Source organism: Carassius gibelio, chromosome A4, assembly GCF_023724105.1.
Source record: "Carassius gibelio isolate Cgi1373 ecotype wild population from Czech Republic chromosome A4, carGib1.2-hapl.c, whole genome shotgun sequence".
Lineage (NCBI taxonomy): Eukaryota > Metazoa > Chordata > Actinopteri > Cypriniformes > Cyprinidae > Carassius > Carassius gibelio.
This window is the reverse complement of record NC_068374.1, coordinates 13,765,532-13,789,173: the sequence shown is the minus strand read 5'-3', so window position 1 is coordinate 13,789,173 and position 23,642 is coordinate 13,765,532. Positions and strand designations below refer to the sequence as shown.

At 43.1% G+C, this 23,642-nt stretch overlaps 1 protein-coding gene and 3 long non-coding RNA genes across 4 annotated transcripts in view; 2 read left to right on the top strand and 2 right to left on the bottom strand.

Moving 5' to 3' along the window:
• Nucleotides 1-3,585: 3,585 nt before the first annotated feature.
• Nucleotides 3,586-5,131, bottom strand: LOC127969913 (uncharacterized). The gene is made up of 2 exons (XR_008156411.1): nt 4,286-5,131; nt 3,586-3,739 (listed from the first exon to the last, which is right to left on the bottom strand). It is a non-coding gene; the product is annotated as an uncharacterized LOC127969913 (long non-coding RNA).
• Nucleotides 3,649-4,865, top strand: LOC127969940 (uncharacterized). The gene is made up of 2 exons (XR_008156428.1): nt 3,649-3,772; nt 4,046-4,865. It is a non-coding gene; the product is annotated as an uncharacterized LOC127969940 (long non-coding RNA).
• Nucleotides 5,132-8,979: 3,848 nt separating the features above from the next.
• On the top strand, nt 8,980-11,168 carry LOC127969699 (uncharacterized). Its single transcript, XM_052571762.1, has 2 exons — nt 8,980-10,762; nt 10,901-11,168. Exon 1 carries the CDS (start codon nt 9,218-9,220, stop codon nt 9,854-9,856), a length of 639 nt encoding a protein of 212 aa, XP_052427722.1. The 5' UTR covers nt 8,980-9,217; the 3' UTR covers nt 9,857-10,762; nt 10,901-11,168.
• A 4,156-nt stretch (nt 11,169-15,324) lies between these two features.
• LOC127969941 (uncharacterized) overlaps nt 15,325-23,642 on the bottom strand; it is a 19,147-nt gene continuing 10,829 nt past the window's right edge. Inside the window, exon 3 of the long non-coding RNA XR_008156429.1 lies at nt 15,325-16,373. This is a non-coding gene — a long non-coding RNA (uncharacterized LOC127969941). The remainder of the gene's footprint in view (nt 16,374-23,642) is intronic.

The window sequence follows — 23,642 nt, the reverse complement described above, 5'->3', positions numbered from 1 at the left end:
ATTTGTATATATACTGTTTGAAGGACAGCTTGGTAAATCTGTTGACAATCAAATATTTGATGTCGCTACTGATAAGTACTTGGTACATTATCGGCACAGCGGGGTATGTTCAAACTAATATCACATAATATTATCTCTGTGATAATTGGTGATATACCAGAAGGGAGGTTAGCCTCCCTTACGAGGTTTCTTTTCTCAACACTCCTCAGCGCTTAAAGTGATTGATCGATGCTGATTGGCTAATTTTATTTACCAACAGAGGCACGAGAGGTCAGCTCTTTACTGCCCTCCCTGTCCCCTTCTCTGTCATTTAGCGGTTGTAATTACATTGGCAAATTCGGCACATTCACAATAGAAAAGCAGCACTTTTGAACTTCAGTAACATGTTATGGTATCACAGCTGTGAAATTTAAAAAAAAAATAAAATAAAAAATGTCTAAGATTTAAGCTGAAATGAATTGTGAATTTTATTAACATTAAAATGTTCTCCTCCCATTTTCACCTCAAGATTTTGGGGAAATCATGCTTCCCCTGGTTAGTCGCCACTGGAAACAGTTGTACTGCGCTAGCTCACGACACATAAGTGTTGCTGTGCTCCTGCAGGTTTGAGTCTGACCTGCATCATGTCCCAGTCCCTCTTCTGTCTCTCTGTTCACTCTCCTATCAATTAAACAGAGCTAGGTCGAGCAACCACTCCAGTACTGCATTTATTTGTTATATATATATAACTGAAAATAACCAGTTTTTTTTTTTTTTTGCATAATATAGGACTTTTATTAATAAACCCAAATTACACTGGGATTAACATTTTGAAATGTTTATCATTGAAATCCATCATGATGTGAAAATGGCTGGTCTTGAGCAACAGTGCACTAACCCTGTAACCCTGAGGTCAAGACTTCAAAAAGGCAATCAAAATTATTAATATTATCAGGCAAGAATTATTATCTAATTATTATCTTATTATAATCTATCCTACAAAAAAAAAATATTAAAAACCGCTAAATCTGATTACTTTTTGTCTCTTTTAGTAGGAAACAAACATAACCACCAGGTATTTATTCAATAGTGGATAAAATAAATGAAAAATAAAGCATCAACAAGTGTTGACATTTCCCGACATCACAGCTGTAATGACTTTATGAACTACTTTACTTCTAAAATCAATTTGGTTAGAAAAAATTTTTAACCATTCAGCCGTCAGCTACAGTATCACATCAGACAGTGTACTATAGACCCCATGAGGAACAGTTCCACTCATTCTCTACTATAGGAGAGGAAGAATTGTATAAACTTTTTAAACCATCTAAACCAACAACATGTATGTTAGACCCTATACCATCTAAGCTCCTAAAAGAGGTGCTTCCAGAAGTCATAGACCCTCTTCTGACTATTATTAATTCCTCACTGTCATTAGGATATATCCCCAAAACCTTCAAACTGGCTGTTATTAAGCCTCTCATAAAAAAAAAAACACAACTTGACCCCAAATAACTAGTTAATTATAGTCTGATCTCGAATCTCCCTTTGCTGTCAAAGATACTAGAAAAGGTAGTATCCTCACAATTATATTCCTTCTTAGAGAAAAATGTTATCTGTGAGGATTTCCATTCTGGATTTAGACCGTATCATAGTACTGAGACTGCTCTCCTTAGAGTTACAAATGATCTGCTCTTATCATCTGTTCGTGGGTGTATCTCTCTATTAGTTTTATTGGATCTTAGTGCTGTGTTTGATACAATTGACCACAACATTCTTTTGCATAGACTTGAACACTTTGTTGGCATTAATGGAAGTGCATAAGCATGGTTTGAATCTTACTTAAATGACAGCAATCAATTTGTAGCAGTGAATGAAGAGGTATCATATCGATCACAAGTGCAGTATGGAGTACCTCAAGGCTCAGTACTAGGGCCATTACTCTTCACGCTTTACATGTTACCCTTGGGAGATATCATCAGGAAACACGGTGTTAGCTTTCACTGTTATGCTGATGATATTCTATATTTCTTTGCGGCCTGGTGAAATATACTATTTTGAAAAACTAACGGAATGCATAGTCAATATAAAAAAACTGGATGACGAGTAATTTCTTACTGCTAAATTCTGAAAAAAAAACAGAGCTGTTAATTATAGGATATAAAAAACTCTGCATGTAATAACCTACAACACGTCTAAGACTTGATGGCTTGATGACCCTCTGATGTCACATGGACTACTTTGATTATGTTTTTCTTATCTTTCTGGACATGAACAGTATACCATTCACACAACTTCAGTGGAGGGACTGAGAGCTCTCGGACTAAATCTAAAATATCTTAAACTGTGTTCCGAAGATGAACGGAGTCTAACGGGTTTTGAACAACATGAGGGTAAGTTAATGACATAAATTTGCTATTTGGGTGAACTAACCCTTTAAATACCCCTGAAAACGCTCATGATACATTTTCAGCTCTTGTACCAGTCGATAAAACTCCCCATGTTCTTCTCTTCTCATAACTATGGGATGTATCCAATATTGGCGTCTTTTCCGGCGTCTTAACTCATTCAACGGAACAATAATTTCTTCATAGCTGGTGCTTGAAACATCTATGTTTTCTTTGTATGATCTTGACAAGCACGTAAATACTTGCTCTCTTCCTCTGAGTGACAAGTGAATGTCAGTAGCATAAAGTTGCGCAGTGCCACCTTGTGTACCGGGGTATTTCTGTTTTCCATTAAGTGCCATCTAATGTCAGGGAATAAATTTACATGTTTATGTCACAAGGTGACGATCTTTAGGGGCGGAACCAAAATTCGGGAAGTTTGGTTCCGCCCGGAAGTGTTTCCGCCCGGACCGGAAAAACAGAACACCGGAACTTCCGGTAGTGCCGTAAGAGGCAAAATCAGGGAATTCGATGCACCTGTGCCTAGTTAGGGACATCGGTTGGTGATTGGAGGATACGCTGGACAAGGCAGTACTTAAGGCCAAGTTATTTCACAGTCTGGGAGCTCTTTCTGGTGTGTGTGAAGCACTGTGTCGTGCCCGTCTTGGTGCGCTGCTGGTGGCTGTCTAACTCTCTCTCTCCCTCAGGCTGGAATTGTATGATTGTGAAGACATCGCGAACCTTAAAGGTTGAGAAGTGAACGGATTATACGGCGAATTGAGACGACGTGAAAAAGGGGATTGGAAGCGGCATTGATGTGAGTACTAAGAGCAAGCCGAAAGTGCCCTGTATATTGACCTGGCGTTGTGTAGATCTCCCCAGGAGGAGGAGGGCGGCCCTACCCCTAATATAGCGTGGTGGGAGAGCCGAAGGAATACTTATTGAAGTAGTCACAACGACGACATCACTAGCTAGGCCGCATATTCCATCGCCAGATCCGAACCAAGCGAAGTGAAGGAAGACGGGTGTCCTTTTCGTACACTGAGTGTGGTGGGTGAGTCTTCGTGCTGTGAAAACCTATAGTTTTGACGTGGTGCTGTATATTGCTGTGGGTTGCCGTGTGTCCTGTCAGATAAACCCCCGCCTTCACGCACTTTGTCGTGGGAGGACAAGGAGACTGCTGGTTCTAGCCTAGTTCAGTACAGTATATGTTGTGAGCGTGCTTCAGATCTCCGGAGATAGCACGGTACGCTGTGTTCAGCCCAGAGGTGGGAGCTATTCAAAGCAAACTAACTGTGCTTTGTGTCCAATCTGATACCTGTGGAGAGAAAAGGAAAGAGAGAGTGAGTAACACAAGGAGAAACAGAGGAAACCTGTACTTACAGTACGCTGTGTTCAGCCCAGAGGTGAGAGTCATTCAAAGCAAACTAACTGTGCTATTGTGCCCAAGTTGATACCTGTGGAGAGAAAAGGAGAGAGAGTGAATAACACGAGGAGGAATAGAGCGAACCCTGTACTTACAGTACATTGTGTCCAGCCCAGAGGTGAAAGCCATCCAAAGCAGAGTAACTGTGTTTTGTGTCCAAGTTGATACCTGTAGAGAGGAGGAGAGAGAGTGGATAACGCGAGGAGAAATAGAGCGAAACCTGTACTTACAGTACGCTGTGTCCAGCCCAGAGGTGAGAGCCATTCAAAGCAAACTAACTGTGCTATTGTGCCCAAGTTGATACCTGTGGAGAGAAAAGGAGAGAGAGTGAATAACACGAGGAGGAATAGAGTGAACCCTGTACTTACAGTACGTTGTGTCCAGCCCAGAGGTGAAAGCCATCCAAAGCAGAGTAACTGTGTTTTGTGTCCAAGTTGATACCAGTAGAGAGGAGGAGAGAGAGTGGATAACGCGAGGAGAAATAGAGCGAAACCTGTACTTACAGTACGCTGTGTCCAGCCCAGAGGTGAGAGCCATTCAAAGCAAACTAACTGTGCTATTGTGCCCAAGTTGATACCTGTGGAGAGAAAAGGAGAGAGAGTGGGTAACACGAGGAGAGACCGAGGAAACCTGTACTTACGCCGCTGCCTGTGGAGAAAGAGAAAGCGAGTGAGCACCCAAGGAACGAACTGTGTGAACCAGTACTTACTGTGAGCTGCAATCAGCGAAGAGGTGAGAGCAAAACCAAGCCGAATTAACTGTGCCTTTGCGTCCCAGCCGTTGCCTGTGGAGGAAGAGAAAGAGAGTGAGCACCCCGAGAACGAACTGTGTGAACCAGTACTTACCGTGAGTTGTATTCAGCGAAGAGGAGGAAGAAGGAGGGCGCTACGGATACCTAAGACTCTGGCCGGGCCCCGAGTCCCACGCCCCGGATCCCCGTGGCCCCCTTGCTCCCTGACCTCTTCCCGGCCATAGCCCATCTGGAGGGCCGAGTCAGAGTTTAGTTTTAATTGCCCTTTCCCTATTCCCCAAGCTATTTTTAAATATTTAAATAAAGATTGTTTTATCACTTACTTGTTCTCGTGTTGTTTGGCCATTGGGTTGGCTTTGGGGACCTCCTCGAGGTGGAAGTTGAGAAGGGGTGTGGCTTAGTCAAAGCATAGCTGCCCCTGGGTGTGACAGATTTGGCGTAGTCGGCAGGGTTTTCCACCTCGAGTTGAGTAACCAAGGTCGTCCAATGACCGACGACGCGGGGCCTTCAGCCCAACCCCTTGCTATGCCCGTTTTTATGGGGAGCCCCTGGATCCAAAAGTATGGGGGGACAGAATCCGAGGTACGATTGTCTGAATGGAAGGCCCAACTGGAGTACCTGGCCGACCTACAGGGCCTTAGTGCAGCCCAGCGGCTTCAATTTGTGTTAAACTCCCTGGATGGAGAAGCGCGGCGAGAGGTGCATGCCGCCCCCGAAGCCGTTAGAGCCAACGCCCAAACCGATTAGAGCTTTCGCCTTGAGGTTGCGAGAGCAATTCGCCCGACTACAGACCCGTCAGGACCACGGGTTGGGAGATGGAGAGACTCTATTGCGGGACCAGTTTCTTCTGGGGCTGAAGGAGGGTCCGGTGAGACAGAGCCTACGTATCCAGTTTCGAAGGGACCCGGGTCTTACGTTCGAAGATCTGAAGAAAGAGGCACTGGCCCTGGAAGGTGATGAGACTGAGGTGAGTGGTCCCCCAGTGTGTGCGGCCGTCAGTAAAGTAGCACCAGCACAACCCGGAGGCCCTGACTGGAAGCAAGCACTGAAGGCTGAACTTTTGAAAGATGTCCGCGATCAGATGTCTGAACTGTCTAAAGCCCTCGTAGGAGAATTGCGCCAAGGACGGGCGCGGGAGGAACCACGGCCGGCGCCCCGAGACCGAGTGTACTCAGAGGGAGGCCGAGAGCCGTTCAGGCGCCCGAACCACTTTAATCGGCCCCGTTTTGAATGGGACGAGCAAGGGCGACCCATCTGCAACCGCTGTGGCAAACCAGGTCACTATATCCGCCAGTGTGGGCCCCGCAGGGCGTCAGAAGGGGGTTTTTAGGTCGGCCGGCCACTGTGGGTCGTGTGGCCGGGACCCCTCGAGAAGACCCTGGAAGAGGATATGGCTCTAGGAGCCAGATGATTGGGTGTAGCCCCGTGGCGAAGGTGAGAGTGTGCGGCAAGGAGATTCAATGCCTGGTAGACACAGGCTCCCAAGTGACGTTATTTGCTGAGAGTTTATCCGAAGAAGTGTTTGGGAAACAAGGGGCACCAGGGACGGAGGCCCCCTGGCTTACTCTGAAGGGCGCAAACGGCCTCGACATCCCATATATTGGCTACCGATTGACGGACCTAGAGGTTCACGGAGTGATGGTCCCCCAGAAAGGTGTGATTATCGTGCAAGACCATTGTCTGGGTGCACATCGAGCCCTGTTGGGCATGAATGTCCTCGCTGATTGCTGGGAAGAGCTATTTCGGGCTAGGCCCGTATCGAAGATACCACCTGCAGAGAGGCCCAAGTGGGAGTGTGTGGTAGCTGACTGTCGAAGGGTGCAAATGAGCCAAGTCCGCAAAGAACAGGAAGAGGTAGGAAGAGTGATGTGTCATTTTGCTTTGTCTGTCCCCGCAAAAAGTGAGGCTGTTGTGTGGGCGCGAGTACCGCCCCGAAGAGCGGGCCCAGAAGAGTGGGTGCTGGTGGAGCCCCATGTGGATTGTCCACAAGTGGAAGTGGCACGAGGACTAGCGACGGTCCGGCGGGGGAGAGTCCCCGTGAGGATACGGAATGTACACCCATACGCGGTGCAACTACATCGGCACCAACGATTAGCCCGTCTGACAACGGTTACACCCCACCAAGTAAGGGAAGAGAGGGATATTAGTTTTCGTCAGGTGTGCCCCACTGTCATCGAGGTGGCCCTGACACAAGTAGACACCCCATGGGGTGGTATGGAGAGGAGTGTGCCGAGCCACCTGGCGGGTGAGTCATTACAAGGGGAGGATTTAGAACAAGCACAGACACAGAAGTTACAGGCCCTCCTTCGGAGATGGCAGCATGTGTTCGCCACCCACGATGAAGACTACGGATGCACCCAGGTGGTACAACATCATATACCTACCGGGGATGCAGGGCCCAGCCGGGAGAGGTATCGCCCAATTCCGCCCACTTTGTATACCGAGGTACGTACACTCCTGCAAGGCATGCTGAAGCAAGGAGTTGTCAGGGAAAGCAGCAGCCCGTGGGCGGCCCCCATAGTGCTGGTGCAAAAGAAGACGGGGGCTTGGAGATTCTGCGTGGACTACCGTAAGCTGAACCTCGTGACTAAGAAAGACGCTTTCCCTTTGCCGCGGATCGAAGATTCGCTTGCCAGCCTCACGCAGTCGGCATGGTACTCTACCCTAGATTTGGCCAGTGGCTACTGGCAGGTGCAGGTGGCCGAAGCAGACCGGGAGAAGACTGCCTTTACAACCCCGTTTGGACTATTTGAATGGGACCGGATGCCTTTCGGGCTCTGTAACGCTCTGGCCACCTTCCAGCGGCTGATTCAGCGGTGCTTGGGAGGTCAGTTAATGGAGTCAGTATTAGTTTACCTGGATGATGTGATTGTCTACTCCCCAGATTTTGATTCACACCTGAGGCACCTCGAGGAAGTCTTTCGGGCCATGGAGAAGTACGGATTGAAACTACAGCCCAATAAGTGTCACTTACTACGGAGAGAAGTCAACTTTTTGGGCCACGTGGTCAGTGCGGCTGGAGTGTCCGTAGATCCTGGAAAGGTATCGGCCGTGAAAGACTGGAAGGCCCCGAGGACAGTGAGGCAAGTGCGATCCTTTTTAGGATTTGTGGGATACTATAGGCGTTTCATAAAGGACTTTTCAAAAATTGCTAAACCCCTTAATCAGTTGCTGGTTGGCACAGGTCGTAACCGGGGCCGGGGGTCGCCCAACGTAGACTGGGATGCAAATTGTGAGTCGGCGTTCCAGACATTGAAGCAGGAGCTGCTACAGGCCCCTATCTTGGCATACGCAGATTTCACAAAACCATTCCTTCTGTATACAGATGCCAGCAATCTCGGGCTGGGAGCGGTGTTGGCTCAACGGCAGGACGGAGTCGAGAGGGTCATCGCGTACGCCAGCCGGAGCCTCCACCCAGCCGAGAGGAACGATGCGAACTATAGTTCTTTCAAATTGGAGCTGCTGGCATTGAAGTGGGCCCTAAGTGAGAAATTTAAAGACTACCTCTGGGGTGCCAAGGTGACGATCATTACAGACAATAACCCATTAGTACACTTACAGACGGCGAAGCTGGGAGCCGTGGAGCAGCGGTGGGTGGCCCAACTGGCCAACTTTGACTATCAACTACAGTACCGACCAGGGCGTGAACACACGAACGCGGACGTCCTCTCAAGGCTGCCCGAAGCGGAAAGCCCCGGAGGGGCCAGCCCGGAGGAGGGCTATATGGTAGGAGCAGTAGAGGCACCAGGCAGCAGACAAGAGGCCGTGCCTGAGAACTGGGGATGGGATCCCCGTCGGTGGAGGGAGAGACAGGCCAGGGATCAAGATGTGCGGCTGGTAAGAGAATGGCTGGAACAGGGCCGACGGCTGACGCCAGCGGAGAGGTTAGCCCAGACGGATACTGGGAGGAGGCTGCTGGGGCAATGGGACAGGCTGGAGCTGAGAGATGGCGTTCTGTGCAGAAGGGTCAGTGACCCGAAGTTGGGCGAAGAAGTACGCCAGATCGTGGTACCCGCAGATGAGGTAACGGCGTTAGTTTCGGCGTACCACAACCAGTTGGGGCACCAGGGACAGGAGAGGACCGTGTCCCTGCTTAGGAGATTCTTCTTTTGGCCCGGGCTAGAGGCATCGGTGCACGCCCTAATTCAAGCTTGCCCGAGATGCATATTGTTTAAGTCCAGACGGGAGGTCCGAGCGCCAATGGTACCCATCCATGCGAAGGCCCCCCTTCATATCATGGCTATGGACTTCTTGACACTGGGCCGACCACGAGATCGCTACCAGAACATCTTGGTAATAACGGATTTGTTCACAAAGTACGCTTGGGCTATCCCCACCCTCGACCAGACTGCAACCACCACCGCTACAGTTTTATGGCGGGCCGTCTTCCAGACGTTCGGATGCCCGGAGTTTCTGCACTCCGATCAATGAGCCAACTTTGAGTCCAGGGTAATTAGAGAACTATGCCAGTTGTACGGTTGCACGAAAACTCACACCACTTCGTATCATCCTCAGGGGAACGGCGGCTGCGAGAGATTCAATCAGACCCTATTGGGGCTGCTGGGGACCTTGGACCAACAACGGCAGGACGATTGGGTGAGTGCATTGCCAAACCTCCTACAGGCCTATAACAACAGTATACATAGTACTACGGGTTACGCCCCCACGTACCTGATGTTTGGCAGACACATACGAATGCCTACTGACCTGGTCCTAGGAGTGACAGCCGACCAAGAGGAAGCAAGTGTAACGGAGTGGGTGGGACGCCATCACCAGCGCTTGCATTTCGCCTACGAGCAGGTGTCGAAAAGGATACAGACGGCAGGAGAGAAAAGTAAGCGGTTGTATGATCGGACTGCTAGAGAAGCCCCTCTACTGCCAGGAGAGAGGGTGTTGGTGAGAGATAATCGGCGGCAGGGGAAGGGGAAACTGAGTGACCGTTGGGAGGCCACCCCTTATTTAGTCTGCCGGCAGCAGAGGCCGGGACAGCCGGTCTATACCATCCGGCCAGAAGGGAAGTTAGGCCCCGACCGTGTGGTGCACCGGAACATGATTCGCCCATGCCCTAACTACCCTGAAGCCGTGGAAGAAGTCCCTACGGAACCTGTACCAGCGGCCCCCTGGATTGAAGGTTGGGCTGTGGTACCAGGGAGACCCGTGGTGGCACCACCCCCGATCGCCCCGAGAGAACCAGAAGTAGCCCCTGAACAAGCTGAGCCCGATTCACCAGTGAGACGATCCCAGCGAGAGAACCGAGGCCGACCCCCTGCCCGCTATGGTGAGTGGACAGCCCGAGGACGTTCTAGGGACTAGAACGGATTGGCGGGGGAGGATGTCACAAGGTGACGATCTTTAGGGGCGGAACCAAAATTCGGGAAGTTTGGTTCCGCCCGGAAGTGTTTCCGCCCGGACCGGAAAAACAGAACACCGGAACTTCCGGTAGCGCCGTAAGAGGGAAAATCAGGGAATTCGATGCACCTGTGCCTAGTTAGGGACAGCGGTTGGTGATTGGAGGATACGCTGGACAAGGCAGTACTTAAGGCCAAGTTATTTCACAGTCTGGGAGCTCTTTCTGGTGTGTGTGAAGCACTGTGTCGTGCCCGTCTTGGTGCGCTGCTGGTGGCTGTCTAACTCTCTCTCTCCCTCAGGCTGGAATTGTATGATTGTGAAGACATCGCGAACCTTAAAGGTTGAGAAGTGAACGGATTATACGGCGAATTGAGACGACGTGAAAAAGGGGATTGGAAGCGGCATTGATGTGAGTACTAAGAGCAAGCCGAAAGTGCCCTGTATATTGACCTGGCGTTGTGTAGATCTCCCCAGGAGGAGGAGGGCGGCCCTACCCCTAATATAGCGTGGTGGGAGAGCCGAAGGAATACTTATTGAAGTAGTCACAACGACGACATCACTAGCTAGGCCGCATATTACATCGCCAGATCCGAACCAAGCGAAGTGAAGGAAGACGGGTGTCCTTTTCGTACACTGAGTGTGGTGGGTGAGTCTTCGTGCTGTGAAAACCTATAATTTTGACGTGGTGCTGTATATTGCTGTGGGTTGCTGTGTATTGCCGTGTGTCCTGTCAGATAAACCCCCGCCTTCACGCACTCCGTCGCGGGAGGACAAGGAGACTGCTGGTTCTAGCCTAGTTCAGTACAGTATATGTTGTGAGCGTGCTTCAGATCTCCGGAGATAGCACGGTACGCTGTGTTCAGCCCAGAGGTGGGAGCTATTCAAAGCAAACTAACTGTGCTTTGTGTCCAATCTGATACCTGTGGAGAGAAAAGGAAAGAGAGAGTGAGTAACACAAGGAGAAACAGAGGAAACCTGTACTTACAGTACGCTGTGTTCAGCCCAGAGGTGAGAGTCATTCAAAGCAAACTAACTGTGCTATTGTGCCCAAGTTGATACCTGTGGAGAGAAAAGGAGAGAGAGTGAATAACACGAGGAGGAATAGAGCGAACCCTGTACTTACAGTACGTTGTGTCCAGCCCAGAGGTGAAAGCCATCCAAAGCAGAGTAACTGTGTTTTGTGTCCAAGTTGATACCTGTAGAGAGGAGGAGAGAGAGTGGATAACGCGAGGCGAAATAGAGCGAAACCTGTACTTACAGTACGCTGTGTCCAGCCCAGAGGTGAGAGCCATTCAAAGCAAACTAACTGTGCTATTGTGCCCAAGTTGATACTGAGAGCAAAACCAAGCCGAATTAACTGTGCCTTTGCGTCCCAGCCGTTGCCTGTGGAGGAAGAGAAAGAGAGTGAGCACCCCGAGAACGAACTGTGTGAACCAGTACTTACCGTGAGTTGTATTCAGCGAAGAGGAGGAAGAAGGAGGGCGCTACGGATACCTAAGACTCTGGCCGGGCCCCGAGTCCCACGCCCCGGATCCCCGTGGCCCCCTTGCTCCCTGACCTCTTCCCGGCCATAGCCCATCTGGAGGGCCGAGTCAGAGTTTAGTTTTAATTGCCCTTTCCCTATTCCCCAAGCTATTTTTAAATATTTAAATAAAGATTGTTTTATCACTTACTTGTTCTCGTGTTGTTTGGCCATTGGGTTGGCTTTGGGGACCTCCTTGAGGTGGAAGTTGAGAAGGGGTGTGGCTTAGTCAAAGCATAGCCGCCCCTGGGTGTGACATTTACTCAGCTCATCATCAGTGAAAATCGCTTGGGTGTGAACACAAAAAACACATTGAAAAACGCTGGCAAATAACGCACGCCGATGTTCGTCCCAGTATGTACAGCCCTTTAGGTTGCATTAATAAGGTAAACTGGAACCGGGAACACTTCCCATAACACCTGATGTACCGTAGCCACCAGATCAGTTTTTTAAATTAAATGTTCCCTCCTGTTGGGATGACCTACCCAACTTAACCTGAGGAGCTGAGTCCTTACCGATCTTGAAGAATCAATTAAAAATACTCTTCCATCTTTATTTGACTCTCTAACTCTAGAGACTCACTAGAGTGATTTACTCACCATTTTAATTATAATAGTACTAAAAAAAACAAGCTTTCTAATCTTTATGTATTCTATCTGTTTTCTTTTTATTTATTATACAATTAAAAGAAAAAAAGACATCTAACACTAGCTTGCTCTATTCTTTCAATAATAGATAAATAGACATAAATAGACAATAGATCAAGCAAGATAAGTATTGCCTGTAAGTATGACACGTTTTCTTTCAGAATCATAATTTGCTGATAGAGAGGAAAAGTTAAATAGCTACTATAGCATTTTACTTTGTGAAAATGACATAAAGTGTGCTCACTCATGCCAAGCTTTATCTGCAGCTAAACTGAATAAAAGCAGAATGAACTGATGAAATGTAACAAAAAAATAAATAAATAAATAAATAAATAGGCCTAAACACAATTTATGAATGATGCAGTGTTAATTTACATCATTTATTACAGTACAGAAACTATAAAGTATATAGTTCTACCTTATTCTGTGCAGAAAATAAAAATAATAGTACGACGTCACTCAGAGGCAGGCATATTGGAAAGCTGTCGTGATTGTGATTTGTATTTCTAAATATGTAAATAATATTTGACCTTTGATCGTCTCAGTCTGTAAAGATGAGCTCTTTTCCTTCAAGGCAGTTTGAAGTAAGCTTGTGTTACTGAATGACAATAATAACCCGCAACAAACTGTAGCACACTATAACATGAAAAACTTGTATCGATGTTATTGTAACTTCAGTAACACAAGCTTACTTCAAGCTGCCTTGAAGGACAAGCGGAGGAGGAATGATGACGCCGCTCCGTTTCTCCTGAGAGATGATTGAAGGTCAAATACTATTTACATATTTAGTAATACAAGGTACGACATATTGCATACAAATCACAGCGAGAGCTTTTTTTCTTTTTCTATTTTTATTAATGCAGAGAACAAAAACATACATCACATAATATCCACCAAAAAAAAAAAAAAAAAAAAAAGGGCCAAAATCTAAACTAAATTACACAAGATCAAAGGCAGAGTAAATCTATCAGTCCATAGCTTTCTTATTATACACTTAGATTACATTCAAATAGTTTTCCATTTCTTTTAGGAAAACAGAGAAGACAGGTTTAAGGTTGGATAATTTGAATTTGTTAATGTTAAATTTGTTTATTAACATTTTTTAATTAATAACAAAACTTTTATTTTCATTTGTGGGGTCATAATACCCAAATATAATGTTTTTCATATGTACTGAGAAGCCTGGCAAAATCTTACACTTGACAAACACACCAATATCATCCCAGTTTCTGAGTGTAGTGACATGACCAAAATAAGTGTACAGTTTCTTAAGAACTCGAACAAAAAGAGCATGTAATATCAATGTCAAATTTAAATCTTTGTATAAACTTCTTTACAGGGTAGAACCTGTGTATGATTTTAACCCTTGTGCGTTGTTGGGGACGTTTTCGTCCACTAGGGGGTAAAGTTGAGTCTTATTTTGGCCACAACTTTCTCTGTGTTTGAGCTAATGGAATGATTTTTGGTCACAAATCTTTTTTTGACCCATATTTTGGGAAAATGCTTTTGTATGGAGTTATATGGAGTATAATAGCAAATTATAGTGTGTGTGTGTGTGTGTGTGTGTGATAGAGAGAGAAAGAGAGGGTGTGAGAGAGACCTTTGCGCACTTACCTTGATGTACAGTATCTGAACAAAATCTAAATATGCACCTCATTCTCTCAGAACTACATTGAGTAAACAATAAAAAAAGAAGTGTGTTTATGCACCTGCTGCCTTTTGATGGTGAAAAGTACAGATGGCCTATATGTGAAATGCTTCTCTTTTCTTGATGGTAAAGCCAGTTTAAAACCTTAAAATCTTGTAAAAAAATCTACTTCGCATCAAATTTATGAACATAATGTATTATGAACCAAAATGCAATACCAACTTCAAATAAGCTGCAGCTCGCTGGAGGGGTCACGCTACATAATAATTTCTAAAACTTTAGTACAAGTCAAGCCCTTTCTCGTGTTGCTTGCTGCTCTTCTCACCATTAAATATCCAGCACGATGGCATGCAAGTGTTTAAATCCACGTACTTTGATTTTGTTTAGTCAATTCGCTTGTTAAGTCTGACGTCACATAGCAGCACTTCCGTGTCCAAACGCTCTATCAGTTACCACGAGAAAACAACAAAAGGTGCTAATATAAACTCACAATGTTATAGAATACTAGCGAAAAAGTTATAATATTAACCTTTAACTCCAACTCATTTATTTGTGTTTGGGACGCTGTGAGCACGGAGACTGTAGTGTATATCGTAAGTTTGAAAGCATTTAACTTAAATTATCAATATGAATAAACAGTGCTCATAAATGCTTGCTGAGGTCATATTCTCAAGTGAAGCGAGTTGAGGCCTGGACCCGGAAACAGTGCTTCTTATGTCATCACTTAACAACCGAATACTTTCACCACCATTAAAAGGCAGCAGGTGCATAAATACACTTTTGTTTACTCCATGTAGTTCTAAGAGCTGAGGTGTACATTGTGATTTTCTGAAATACATTAAGTGCGCAAAGGTCTCTCTCGCACACACTCTCTCTCTCTTTCTCACACACACACATACACATACACACTCAATATAATATGCTGTTATACTCCATATAGCTTCATATACAAGTCAGAAACTAAGCTTTTTTGCACAGGCCTATCTAAATGGTTAATGTTTCCACCTAGTGATCAACTGTAAAAATAACAAATGTTACCTCTTCCCAACAGGGAAAACCACCAACAATCAAGAATCTCTCACACACACAAACACTACAATTTGCTGTTATACTCTGTATAAATCCATATACAAGCCAGAAACTAAGTCTTTTTTTTGCACAGGCCTATCTAAAGGGTTAATAGTCCCACCTAGTGATCAACTGTAAAATTAAAAAATTTTACCTCTTCCCAAAAGGGAAAACCACAAACAATTAAGAATGCATGATTACATGGTGTCATGGCTTTGAAATCCAAAAATGTCATTATAATGGAAGTCAATGGGGCAAAAACAGCCACCAACAACAACTTAGGGAGAAAAAATTAAATCTAATGCTGCACAAAAACTAAAAATGCATCAAAGCCAATGTTGCTACTAATCTTTGACATGCCCAAGACTGTTATAAAAAGTTGTTTTTTTTCCCCCAAATCAGTGACATCATTTATGAACTTGGCAATTAAAGTTAAAAGTTAATTAAAGTTAAAATCTTGGATTTTTTTAAAAACATTTGGTAGTTTTGATCAGGACTGAGGTTGATTAACAGATTTATGCAAAAAAAAAAAAAAAAATGAATCTGATACATTTTTACAGCAGTTTAATTGAGTGGATGTTTCCATCCCGAACAACTCAAAAGGGTAGTGAATTTGAACAATCCACAAGGGTTAAGGGGTTTACATGAAAGCTTTTCAGTCCAATTGAGCCATCAATCCGATTACAAATGGATTATTTGGTTGCATGTAAACAAGCCTTTCATGTGACATAACTGGCTATATCTCTAAACAGTTTTCCTGAGTGAGTCCTTGTGTGCTTATTAAGGGTTACTTTATATCTGATGATATCTTTATATCTTCTCAGCAGTATGACTGTTCATGTGATGCTTTAGATTTAGTTTTTTTGAAAAGCTTTTTCCACACAGTTTGCAGGTGTAAGGTTTCTCTCTGTGACGATTGATGTGCCTGTTAAAGCTTCCTCGCTGAGTAAAACTGGTTCCACACTGAGGGCAGGTGTAAGGTTTCTCACCAGTGTGGATGTTCATATGGCATTTAAGTGTTCCTTCTACACTGAAACATTTTCCACACTGTTGGCAAGTGAAAGGCTTCTCTCCAGTGTGAATCATCATGTGAACTTTAAGGTTTCTGTGTTCAATGAACTGTTTTCCACATTGCTGGCAAGTGTAAGGCTTCTCTCCATCATGAATCATCTTGTGGATTCTAAGGTTTCCTTGCTGAGTAAAACTCTTTCCACACTGTTGGCAGATGAATGGCTTCTCTCCAATGTGAATCATCTTGTGGACTCTAAGGATTCCTTTTTGAGTGAAACTTTTTCCACACTGCTGGCAGGTGAAAGGCTTCTCTCCAGTGTGAATTCTCATGTGGTTTATAAGGCTTTCTTTTCGAATGAAACTATTTTCACAAAGTTTGCAGGTGTAAGGTTTCTCTCGAGTATGAATTCTCATGTGCCTTACCTCTAGATCCAGTCTTTTGAACTATTTTTTGTGAGCACGCCTTTTCAATCTGTGAGCAACTAAATGACTTTTGTCCAGTTAAGAAACCATTATGTTTCTTATACTGATCTGTATCTTGCATTTCATTCAGTTCTTCAATTTCCTCTTTCAGTGGCATCAGGTCTAGGCAAAGGGAGAAAAAATACAAGTTAATTGTTGTATAAAAACAACAGTAGAACAGAAAGCAACAATAACATTTCAAAATATTGTCCTTTCAACAATGCTCAGTTTTGCAAAGAAATTGTATTTGTGAACAATACCAGTTGTTTTGATTTAACCCCATTGTAGCATGGAAACTGTGCTTATTTAAGGTTCATCTTTCTTATAGTCTCTACTCAAGCTATTGGATCTTCAACAACATAATCACAACATTCTCTTGAATACCTTGTGAATTATCTTGACATTCGTGGACAAGAAATTAATATGGTTTATGTCCGATCTTTCTAACTACTACCATTTTTGTGTATGAAGAGACATCTCAATCACAAGTATGTAGTGCCACAAGGCCCAGTACTAGGTCCTCTGATTTTCTCTGTATATGTTTTTTTTTCTTGAGACATTATAATTGAATACATCATCTAAACTGTTAGCCAATCACAACACACTGGGACAGCTAACCAATAGGGCTGGGAAATATATCAAATATTAGTGATAATATCTGAATAATTTGGACGATGATGTAAAATTGGAAAATATCGGGATTATTAATAAAAAAAAAAAAAAAAAAAGGAACAGTTAACTGCGGACTGCTCTACACGCATCTACTACGAGAGCTTTCATGAGAGCGGTTGACAGATCCAAGAGTTTAAATCCCCGAATCGTGAACGACTCAATGTTTCGTTTGTTATCTGGCTCGGCTCTGTGTTCATCTTCAGTTCTCTCTTCACAGCAGTTCAGTCAGTGTACTGTTTGTTTTAACTCAAAGGGAGTGTCAGCCACATTAAAAAAGTTAACAGCTTAAGTCATTTGTGGATTAATGCGTACTGAAGACGCTAACCGTTTAAAGCGATTCAGTTTGATTCGGTGAACTGGTTCAAAAAGATCCGGTTACATCGAATTCTTTTTCCGCGAACCGGATATCACAAACTGCACTATTTTGAACAAAGTATTGTTATGTTGCAAAAAGTCAAACTTCAGAGGCATGTCATCAATAACCTTTAATGGAATGTAAATGTACAGTACAGACCAAAAGTTTGGACACACCTTCTCATTCAAAGAGTTTTCTTTATTTTCATGACTATGAAAATTGTAGAGTCACACTGAAGGCATCAAGGGCTATTTGACCAAGAAGGAGAGTGATGGGGTGCTGCGCCAGATGACCTGGCCTCCACAGTCACCGGACCTGAACCCAGTCGAGATGGTTTAGGGGTGAGCTGGACCGCAGACAGAAGGCAAAAGGGCCAACAAGTGCTAAGCATCTCTCGGGGAACTCCTTCAAGACTGTTGGAAGACCATTTCAGGTGACTACCTCTTGAAGTTCATCAAGAGAATGCCAAGAGTGTGCAAACCAGTAATCAAAGCAAAAGGTGGCTACTTTGAAGAACCTAGAATATGACATTTTCAGTTGTTTCACACTTTTTTGTTATGTATATAATTCCATATATAATTCCACATGTGTTAATTCATAGTTTTGATGCCTTCAGTGTGAATCTACAATTTTCATAGTCATGAAAATAAAGAAAACTCTTTGAATGAAAAGGTGTGTCCAAACTTTTGGTCTGTACTGTACCCAAACTTAGCTGCAGGAATCTGTGAGGGCAATGGACAAGAACATTGGTCCAGGCTTAATAACAATTACTCTTGTATCGTTGTCTATTTACAATAAACATTATAGGGCTGTCAAAATGAATGATTAATCAAAGTGATTAATCAAAAACTAAAAGTGACCATAAATCCTGATACCTTCTTGATTGATAGCTTCCTGTATTCGGTACATATGTCTGCTATGTACAGTGCGTGTGTGGGGGGGGGGGTTGGTATAGCCTACTTATCACAACATTGTCATTTGCGGTAAAACGGTACCGATAGATAAACGCCCAAAAAAAAAACACCACAAAAATAAAACTATGGATAACATTAAGGAACATTAAAAATATTTAAAATAAATCCATAGCTTTCACCTTGGATGCTCTCATTTCCCAAGTTGTGCTTCCCTTACTCTAAGGCTAATAAATGTATTTCACAATCTGGGTCCTTATTTAATACAAAACCACACATAATGTTTCTACTGTATCTCTGTCACTCACTCTGATATTTAGTTAAGATGAGTGTTGTCTGTCACTGTCTTTAATCAGTCCTGTGAATTACTGTATGCTCATTCTTTATAAAGTAGCAACAATGACGTTTTTAAAATACAGTACTGTGCAAAAATCTTAGGCACATTAGTATTTTGACCCCAAAAAAGGGTTTTAAGCCAGTTATTTATATATTTTGCTCTAGTGTGTCCATAGGAAATATCAGTTTGCCATTAATTTTAATAATAATCTAGCGTGATTTTGAATGCACCAGCAGTCTTTCAACAGCTAAATGAATGTTTGGAAATGTAAACTGATATTTTCTAATGACACACTACAGCAAAATATATAAATAACTGGCCGAACACCATTCTTTTAAGCGAAAATACAAACGTGCCTAAGACTTTACCACAGTAGTGTGTGTATAATGTATGATTAAATTAAGTATATTTATATAAGTGTAATTAAAGTATGTGTTCATTCATATATGTTAAGGGCTAGATTTTCGCTGGAGGAAACGGCTGTGGTGTGATGAGCGAAAACTAAACAGTAAATGGGAAACCGACTCCCTCGTGACCTTTTGTAAACCGTATTTATGACAAAGAACTGCACAGATACGGATATTCTAACAATCTATCGATAAACACATACCTTGTGTCCTCTGTTTGTGTTTAAGTGCACTTGCGCTGCTCCGCCGCGATCTGCGGATTGAAGAGCGCGCTGAAAGATGGAGAGGAGACCGGTCTGACTCCGGTTTCATATAAAATTTAAGGGGACTGACTCTGAGGCGATCGGATACCGGTTTCATACCCAACCCTACTTTTAAGAAATATATTTTTTGATAAACGAACCCAACACTGGCTATGTCCTTTTTTGAGTGTGATGTGATTTGTGTCATGTGCAGGTGTGATGGATCGCGTACAAACCAATAAGGTGTTGGAATGGTATTGGTTTATACTTCTCATCCAACCACAATCAAATTCACTCCATCCGGTTTGTGCGATTTATCTTGATAGGTTTTTTTTTTTTCAATGATGACAAGCCAGAATGAAAACAAGCCAAAATGAAATAGCAGTAACAAAGCTATTTTTAAAATTTAAGGAGTAGAAAGTACAGATACTTGCGTGAAAATTTAAAGGTGCCATCTGTAATGTTTGGCAAAAAAATCAAGTCATACTCCACATTCCATACCAGATGGGGGCAGTATGCCTCAATAAAGTGAATTGGTCTACTCTAGAGTAACAAACGAGAAACGGCATAGTCTCTATGCTCCGCCCCTACTTTCACAACAACACTACAGCCATAGCCGAAGCCTAACTGTGCGTTCACACCGCCGGCGTCTAGAGCGTCAAAAATCGCTCTTGCCGCTCTGCTCACGACGCTGCAGAAAGATTTGTGAGCGATCAGACGCTCTAACGTAGATCGAATGCTTATTTTGTATTTAAAGCGGCCGCAAAGCAAACAAGCTTGTTGATCTCGTGCAGACTAACCACAAGGAGTTATAACCTCATTAAATATTGTTGTGGACGAAATATTAGGATCCTTTACTTAAAATGATAAATCTCAGACACCTTGGTCCACGTATCACTTTTAATTAATTTTTTTATGTCCCTGTAGGCAAACAGTGACACATCATAGATTAATACAAACGCTAAACAGCAATAATCAACCTGTCTTTTATTCTGCTTGGAAACTAATGTGCCAACTCTCAAGCATTCACCGTAAGACACACGCAATTGACTCTTTTCACACGCTTTCACGCCACACATCAATTTTTTCACGCACAGAAAAACCACGAAGCAAAGAGGACACGGAGACCAACAGACTAGACAGAGCAGGTCAGTTATGATACATAGGGCTGTGAAAAAAATCAAATGCGATTTTCATGCACCTCTCATCAGTAAAGACGCTCCTGTAATTAGAAGTATATCTCCAGCATGTGCATTCAGATCAGGGTTGCCAGGTTTTCACAACAAATCCTGCCCAGTTGCTTCTTAAAACTAGTCCAAAACTAGCCCAATCGCGTTTCCGGGAGGTTCCCCGATAAAAATTGCTTCCCGGGGTTAAAGTATAAATTTTTGGGAAGGGTTTCCCTGGTAAAATTAGCATTTTAGGGGCTAAATATCACGTTATTGGTATTGGGATTGCTTCAAACCGCGGACATGAAAACAACCGCAGACTTGGCAACACTGGTTCAGGTGGAGCGGCCGTTACTGCACAGAGCCTTAGTCTACCGACAACTAACACAAAATCGCTTTCAAAATCGACAAAGAATCGCCTGCGATTTTAACATCGATGTTGTGTAGATTGTCAGTGAATTACGGCTCTGTGTAGTAAATGCCAACCAGTGTTGCCAAGTCTGTGGTGGTTGTTTTTCATGTCCGCTGGTCACAGCGACCCCAATACAAATAACGTGATATTTAGCCCCTAAAATGCGAATTATACCAAGGCAACCCTGCTAAAAAACCTATATTTTAACCCCGGGAAGCAATGTTTTATCGGGGAACCTTCTGGAAGCGAGATTGGGCTAGTTTTGAGAAGCAACTGGGCAGGATTTGTTGTGAAAACCTGGCAATCCTGATCTGAACACACGTGCTGGAGATATTCTCCTAATTACAGGAGCGTCTTTACTGGTGAGATGTACATGAGTAAAGACATGCACAGCCCTATATAATAAAATGGGTAACATTAAGTTATAGCTAGCTAATTATCAAACGCAGCTACGGTTAGCCATCGCTAACATTAGCACGTTTATCGAACAGCCTTTCTATGTTATAACTTCCCGAAAACAAATTCACAACCATATAAAACAAACTTCTAGCGAAATACTAACAGCCACTTATTTGCAAGCACGGAGTCGAACCTCATTTCTTTCAGGTCCATCAGTTGTCTCCAGCGATTAAAAGCAGTGCCGATGTTTACTCTGGTATTCTTATCAGATTTGATTTGTGATTCCGAGCGCGGTTGTTTCCCTGTAGCGGGTGTTGGTCTCTTGCCAAAGGCTTCAGCTATCCTTCCGCTCTCCTCTCTGAACTGAAAGTAGTGGGCTGTACTTTCCACACGATAGACATCAGGTTCAGGTACGCCCTGCGAGTTATTCATGTATTGCAGGTTGGCTGGTGGTTATGTTGCCCGCATACCGCCTCCCACGGCCGAAACTGGTATTACAACACCTGTCGGGCCGGGGCTAGTAATGCTAATGCTAATTAAGGTTGATATCTCTGCAGCACTATAACTTGACATTTTTTTAATGACATCATCGCCCTTATTTCTTCTCATTCTTTTGATGCGTGTAGGTCATGTTATGGATATTTTTACCTCAATTTCTGCATATGGCACCTTTAAGGAAAAGAAATAAAAAGTCGGCTGAAAAATAATTTCTCAACTAAAGTATAGATACCCCAAATTTCTACTTAAGTAAGGTAACGAAGTATTTGTTACTTAGTTACTTGACACCTCTGAATAAGGGCCTGATTAAGGATAATTTCATTCTCTTAAAGTACGTTAACTATTTACTAATTCTGTGTACACTGCTGTCTAATCGCATCCATCGTTACAAAGCGGCTGTGATAAACTAAGCAAGTACGTAAATGATTCAAACTACAATTCAGAGACATTCTGTTTCATTTGCATTAAAGGCTTGTTCAAGATGCATCTGAGTGATTCAAAAGCTTAAAGAATAGTCTGCTGTCTAATCACACTCCAGGCTAGGGCTGCAACAAACAATTATTTTGAGAACTGATTAATCTAACAATTATTAGACTAATCCTTTATTATTTCACTAATTAATAAGTAGACTTTGATTATTAAGCTTTTGCATTTAGTTAAAGTATTGAGCTATATTCTAACAAATAAATAAAGGCTTTGGAAGAACTTCAGTTTTGGAAAGTCATATGTAATCACAATTTTAAAATTAATTTATATTTATATATATAATTATAATATATTTATAATTTATATATATATATATATATATATATATATATATATATATACACACACATATATACATATATATATACATATACATATATACATACGTATTTTCCAGACTATAAGCTTTTTAATTTTTTTTCATAGTTTGGCTGGTCTTGCGACTTATAGTCAGGTGCGACTTATTTATCAAAATTAATTTGAAATGAACCGAAAGAAATGAACCAAGAGAAATGAACCAATAGGAAACATTACCGTCTACAGCCGCGAGGGGGCGCTCTATGCTGCTCAGTGTAGACTACAGGAGCTAAGTTTTTTTCCTCATCATGACGTATTTTTGGACTGATGCGACTTATACTCAAGTACAACTTATAGTCCGAAAAATACAGTATGTATATATATATATATATACACATACACACACATACATATATATATATATATATACACATATACACACACACACACACACACACATATATATATATATATATATTAGGGGTGTAACGATACGCGTATTCGTATTGAACCGTTCGGTACGACGCTTTCGGTTCGGTACGCGGTACGCATTATGTATACCGAACGGTTCGTTGGAGTAATTAATTATATTTGAAAAAAAAAAAAAAAAGAGAGAGAAAGAAAGAAATATAATGATATGCGTTCAACAAGGTAGCCCAATAACCCAAACAACGTAACAGGCAACGCCCCTGACACTCCCGAAGAAGAAAAAAACACCATCTTATATGTTTATGTTAGGCTACTCAGCAGGCGCTCGCTCACTCAGTACGCGCTGAAGGCTCGTTGCAAAATAGCCAATGCGTTTAACAGACTAGAAATGAGAAGATCCTCCAATAACCAACAGGTCTGGTGTTTGGGTGCACTTTGGATTCCCTTTAAGCTATAATGGTGATGGCAAGAGAGTGGTGGATAAAAAAACAACGGTATGTCGCATCTGCAACATGACAGGGTACACCAGCGGGAATACAAAAAAAAAAATAAAACAACAGCGGGAATATCTGGGATATATGCGTCAGTACTATCTGGGAAAAGACGAAAAAAAAGGAGAAACATGCACGCAGCAAACTATCCCTGCAGCATTTAGACACTATAGCTTACAGGGAATCCAACCCAAACACCAGACCTGTTGGTTATTTTAGGATCTTATATTTCTGGTCTGTTAAATGCATTAGACATTTTGCAACGAGCCTTCAGCGCGTGCTGAGTG

Excerpts from the sequence above, each read along its gene's own strand:
- LOC127969699 (XM_052571762.1), top strand. The coding sequence starts at position 9,218 with ATGTTTGGCAGACACATACGAATGCCTACTGACCTGGTCCTAGGAGTG.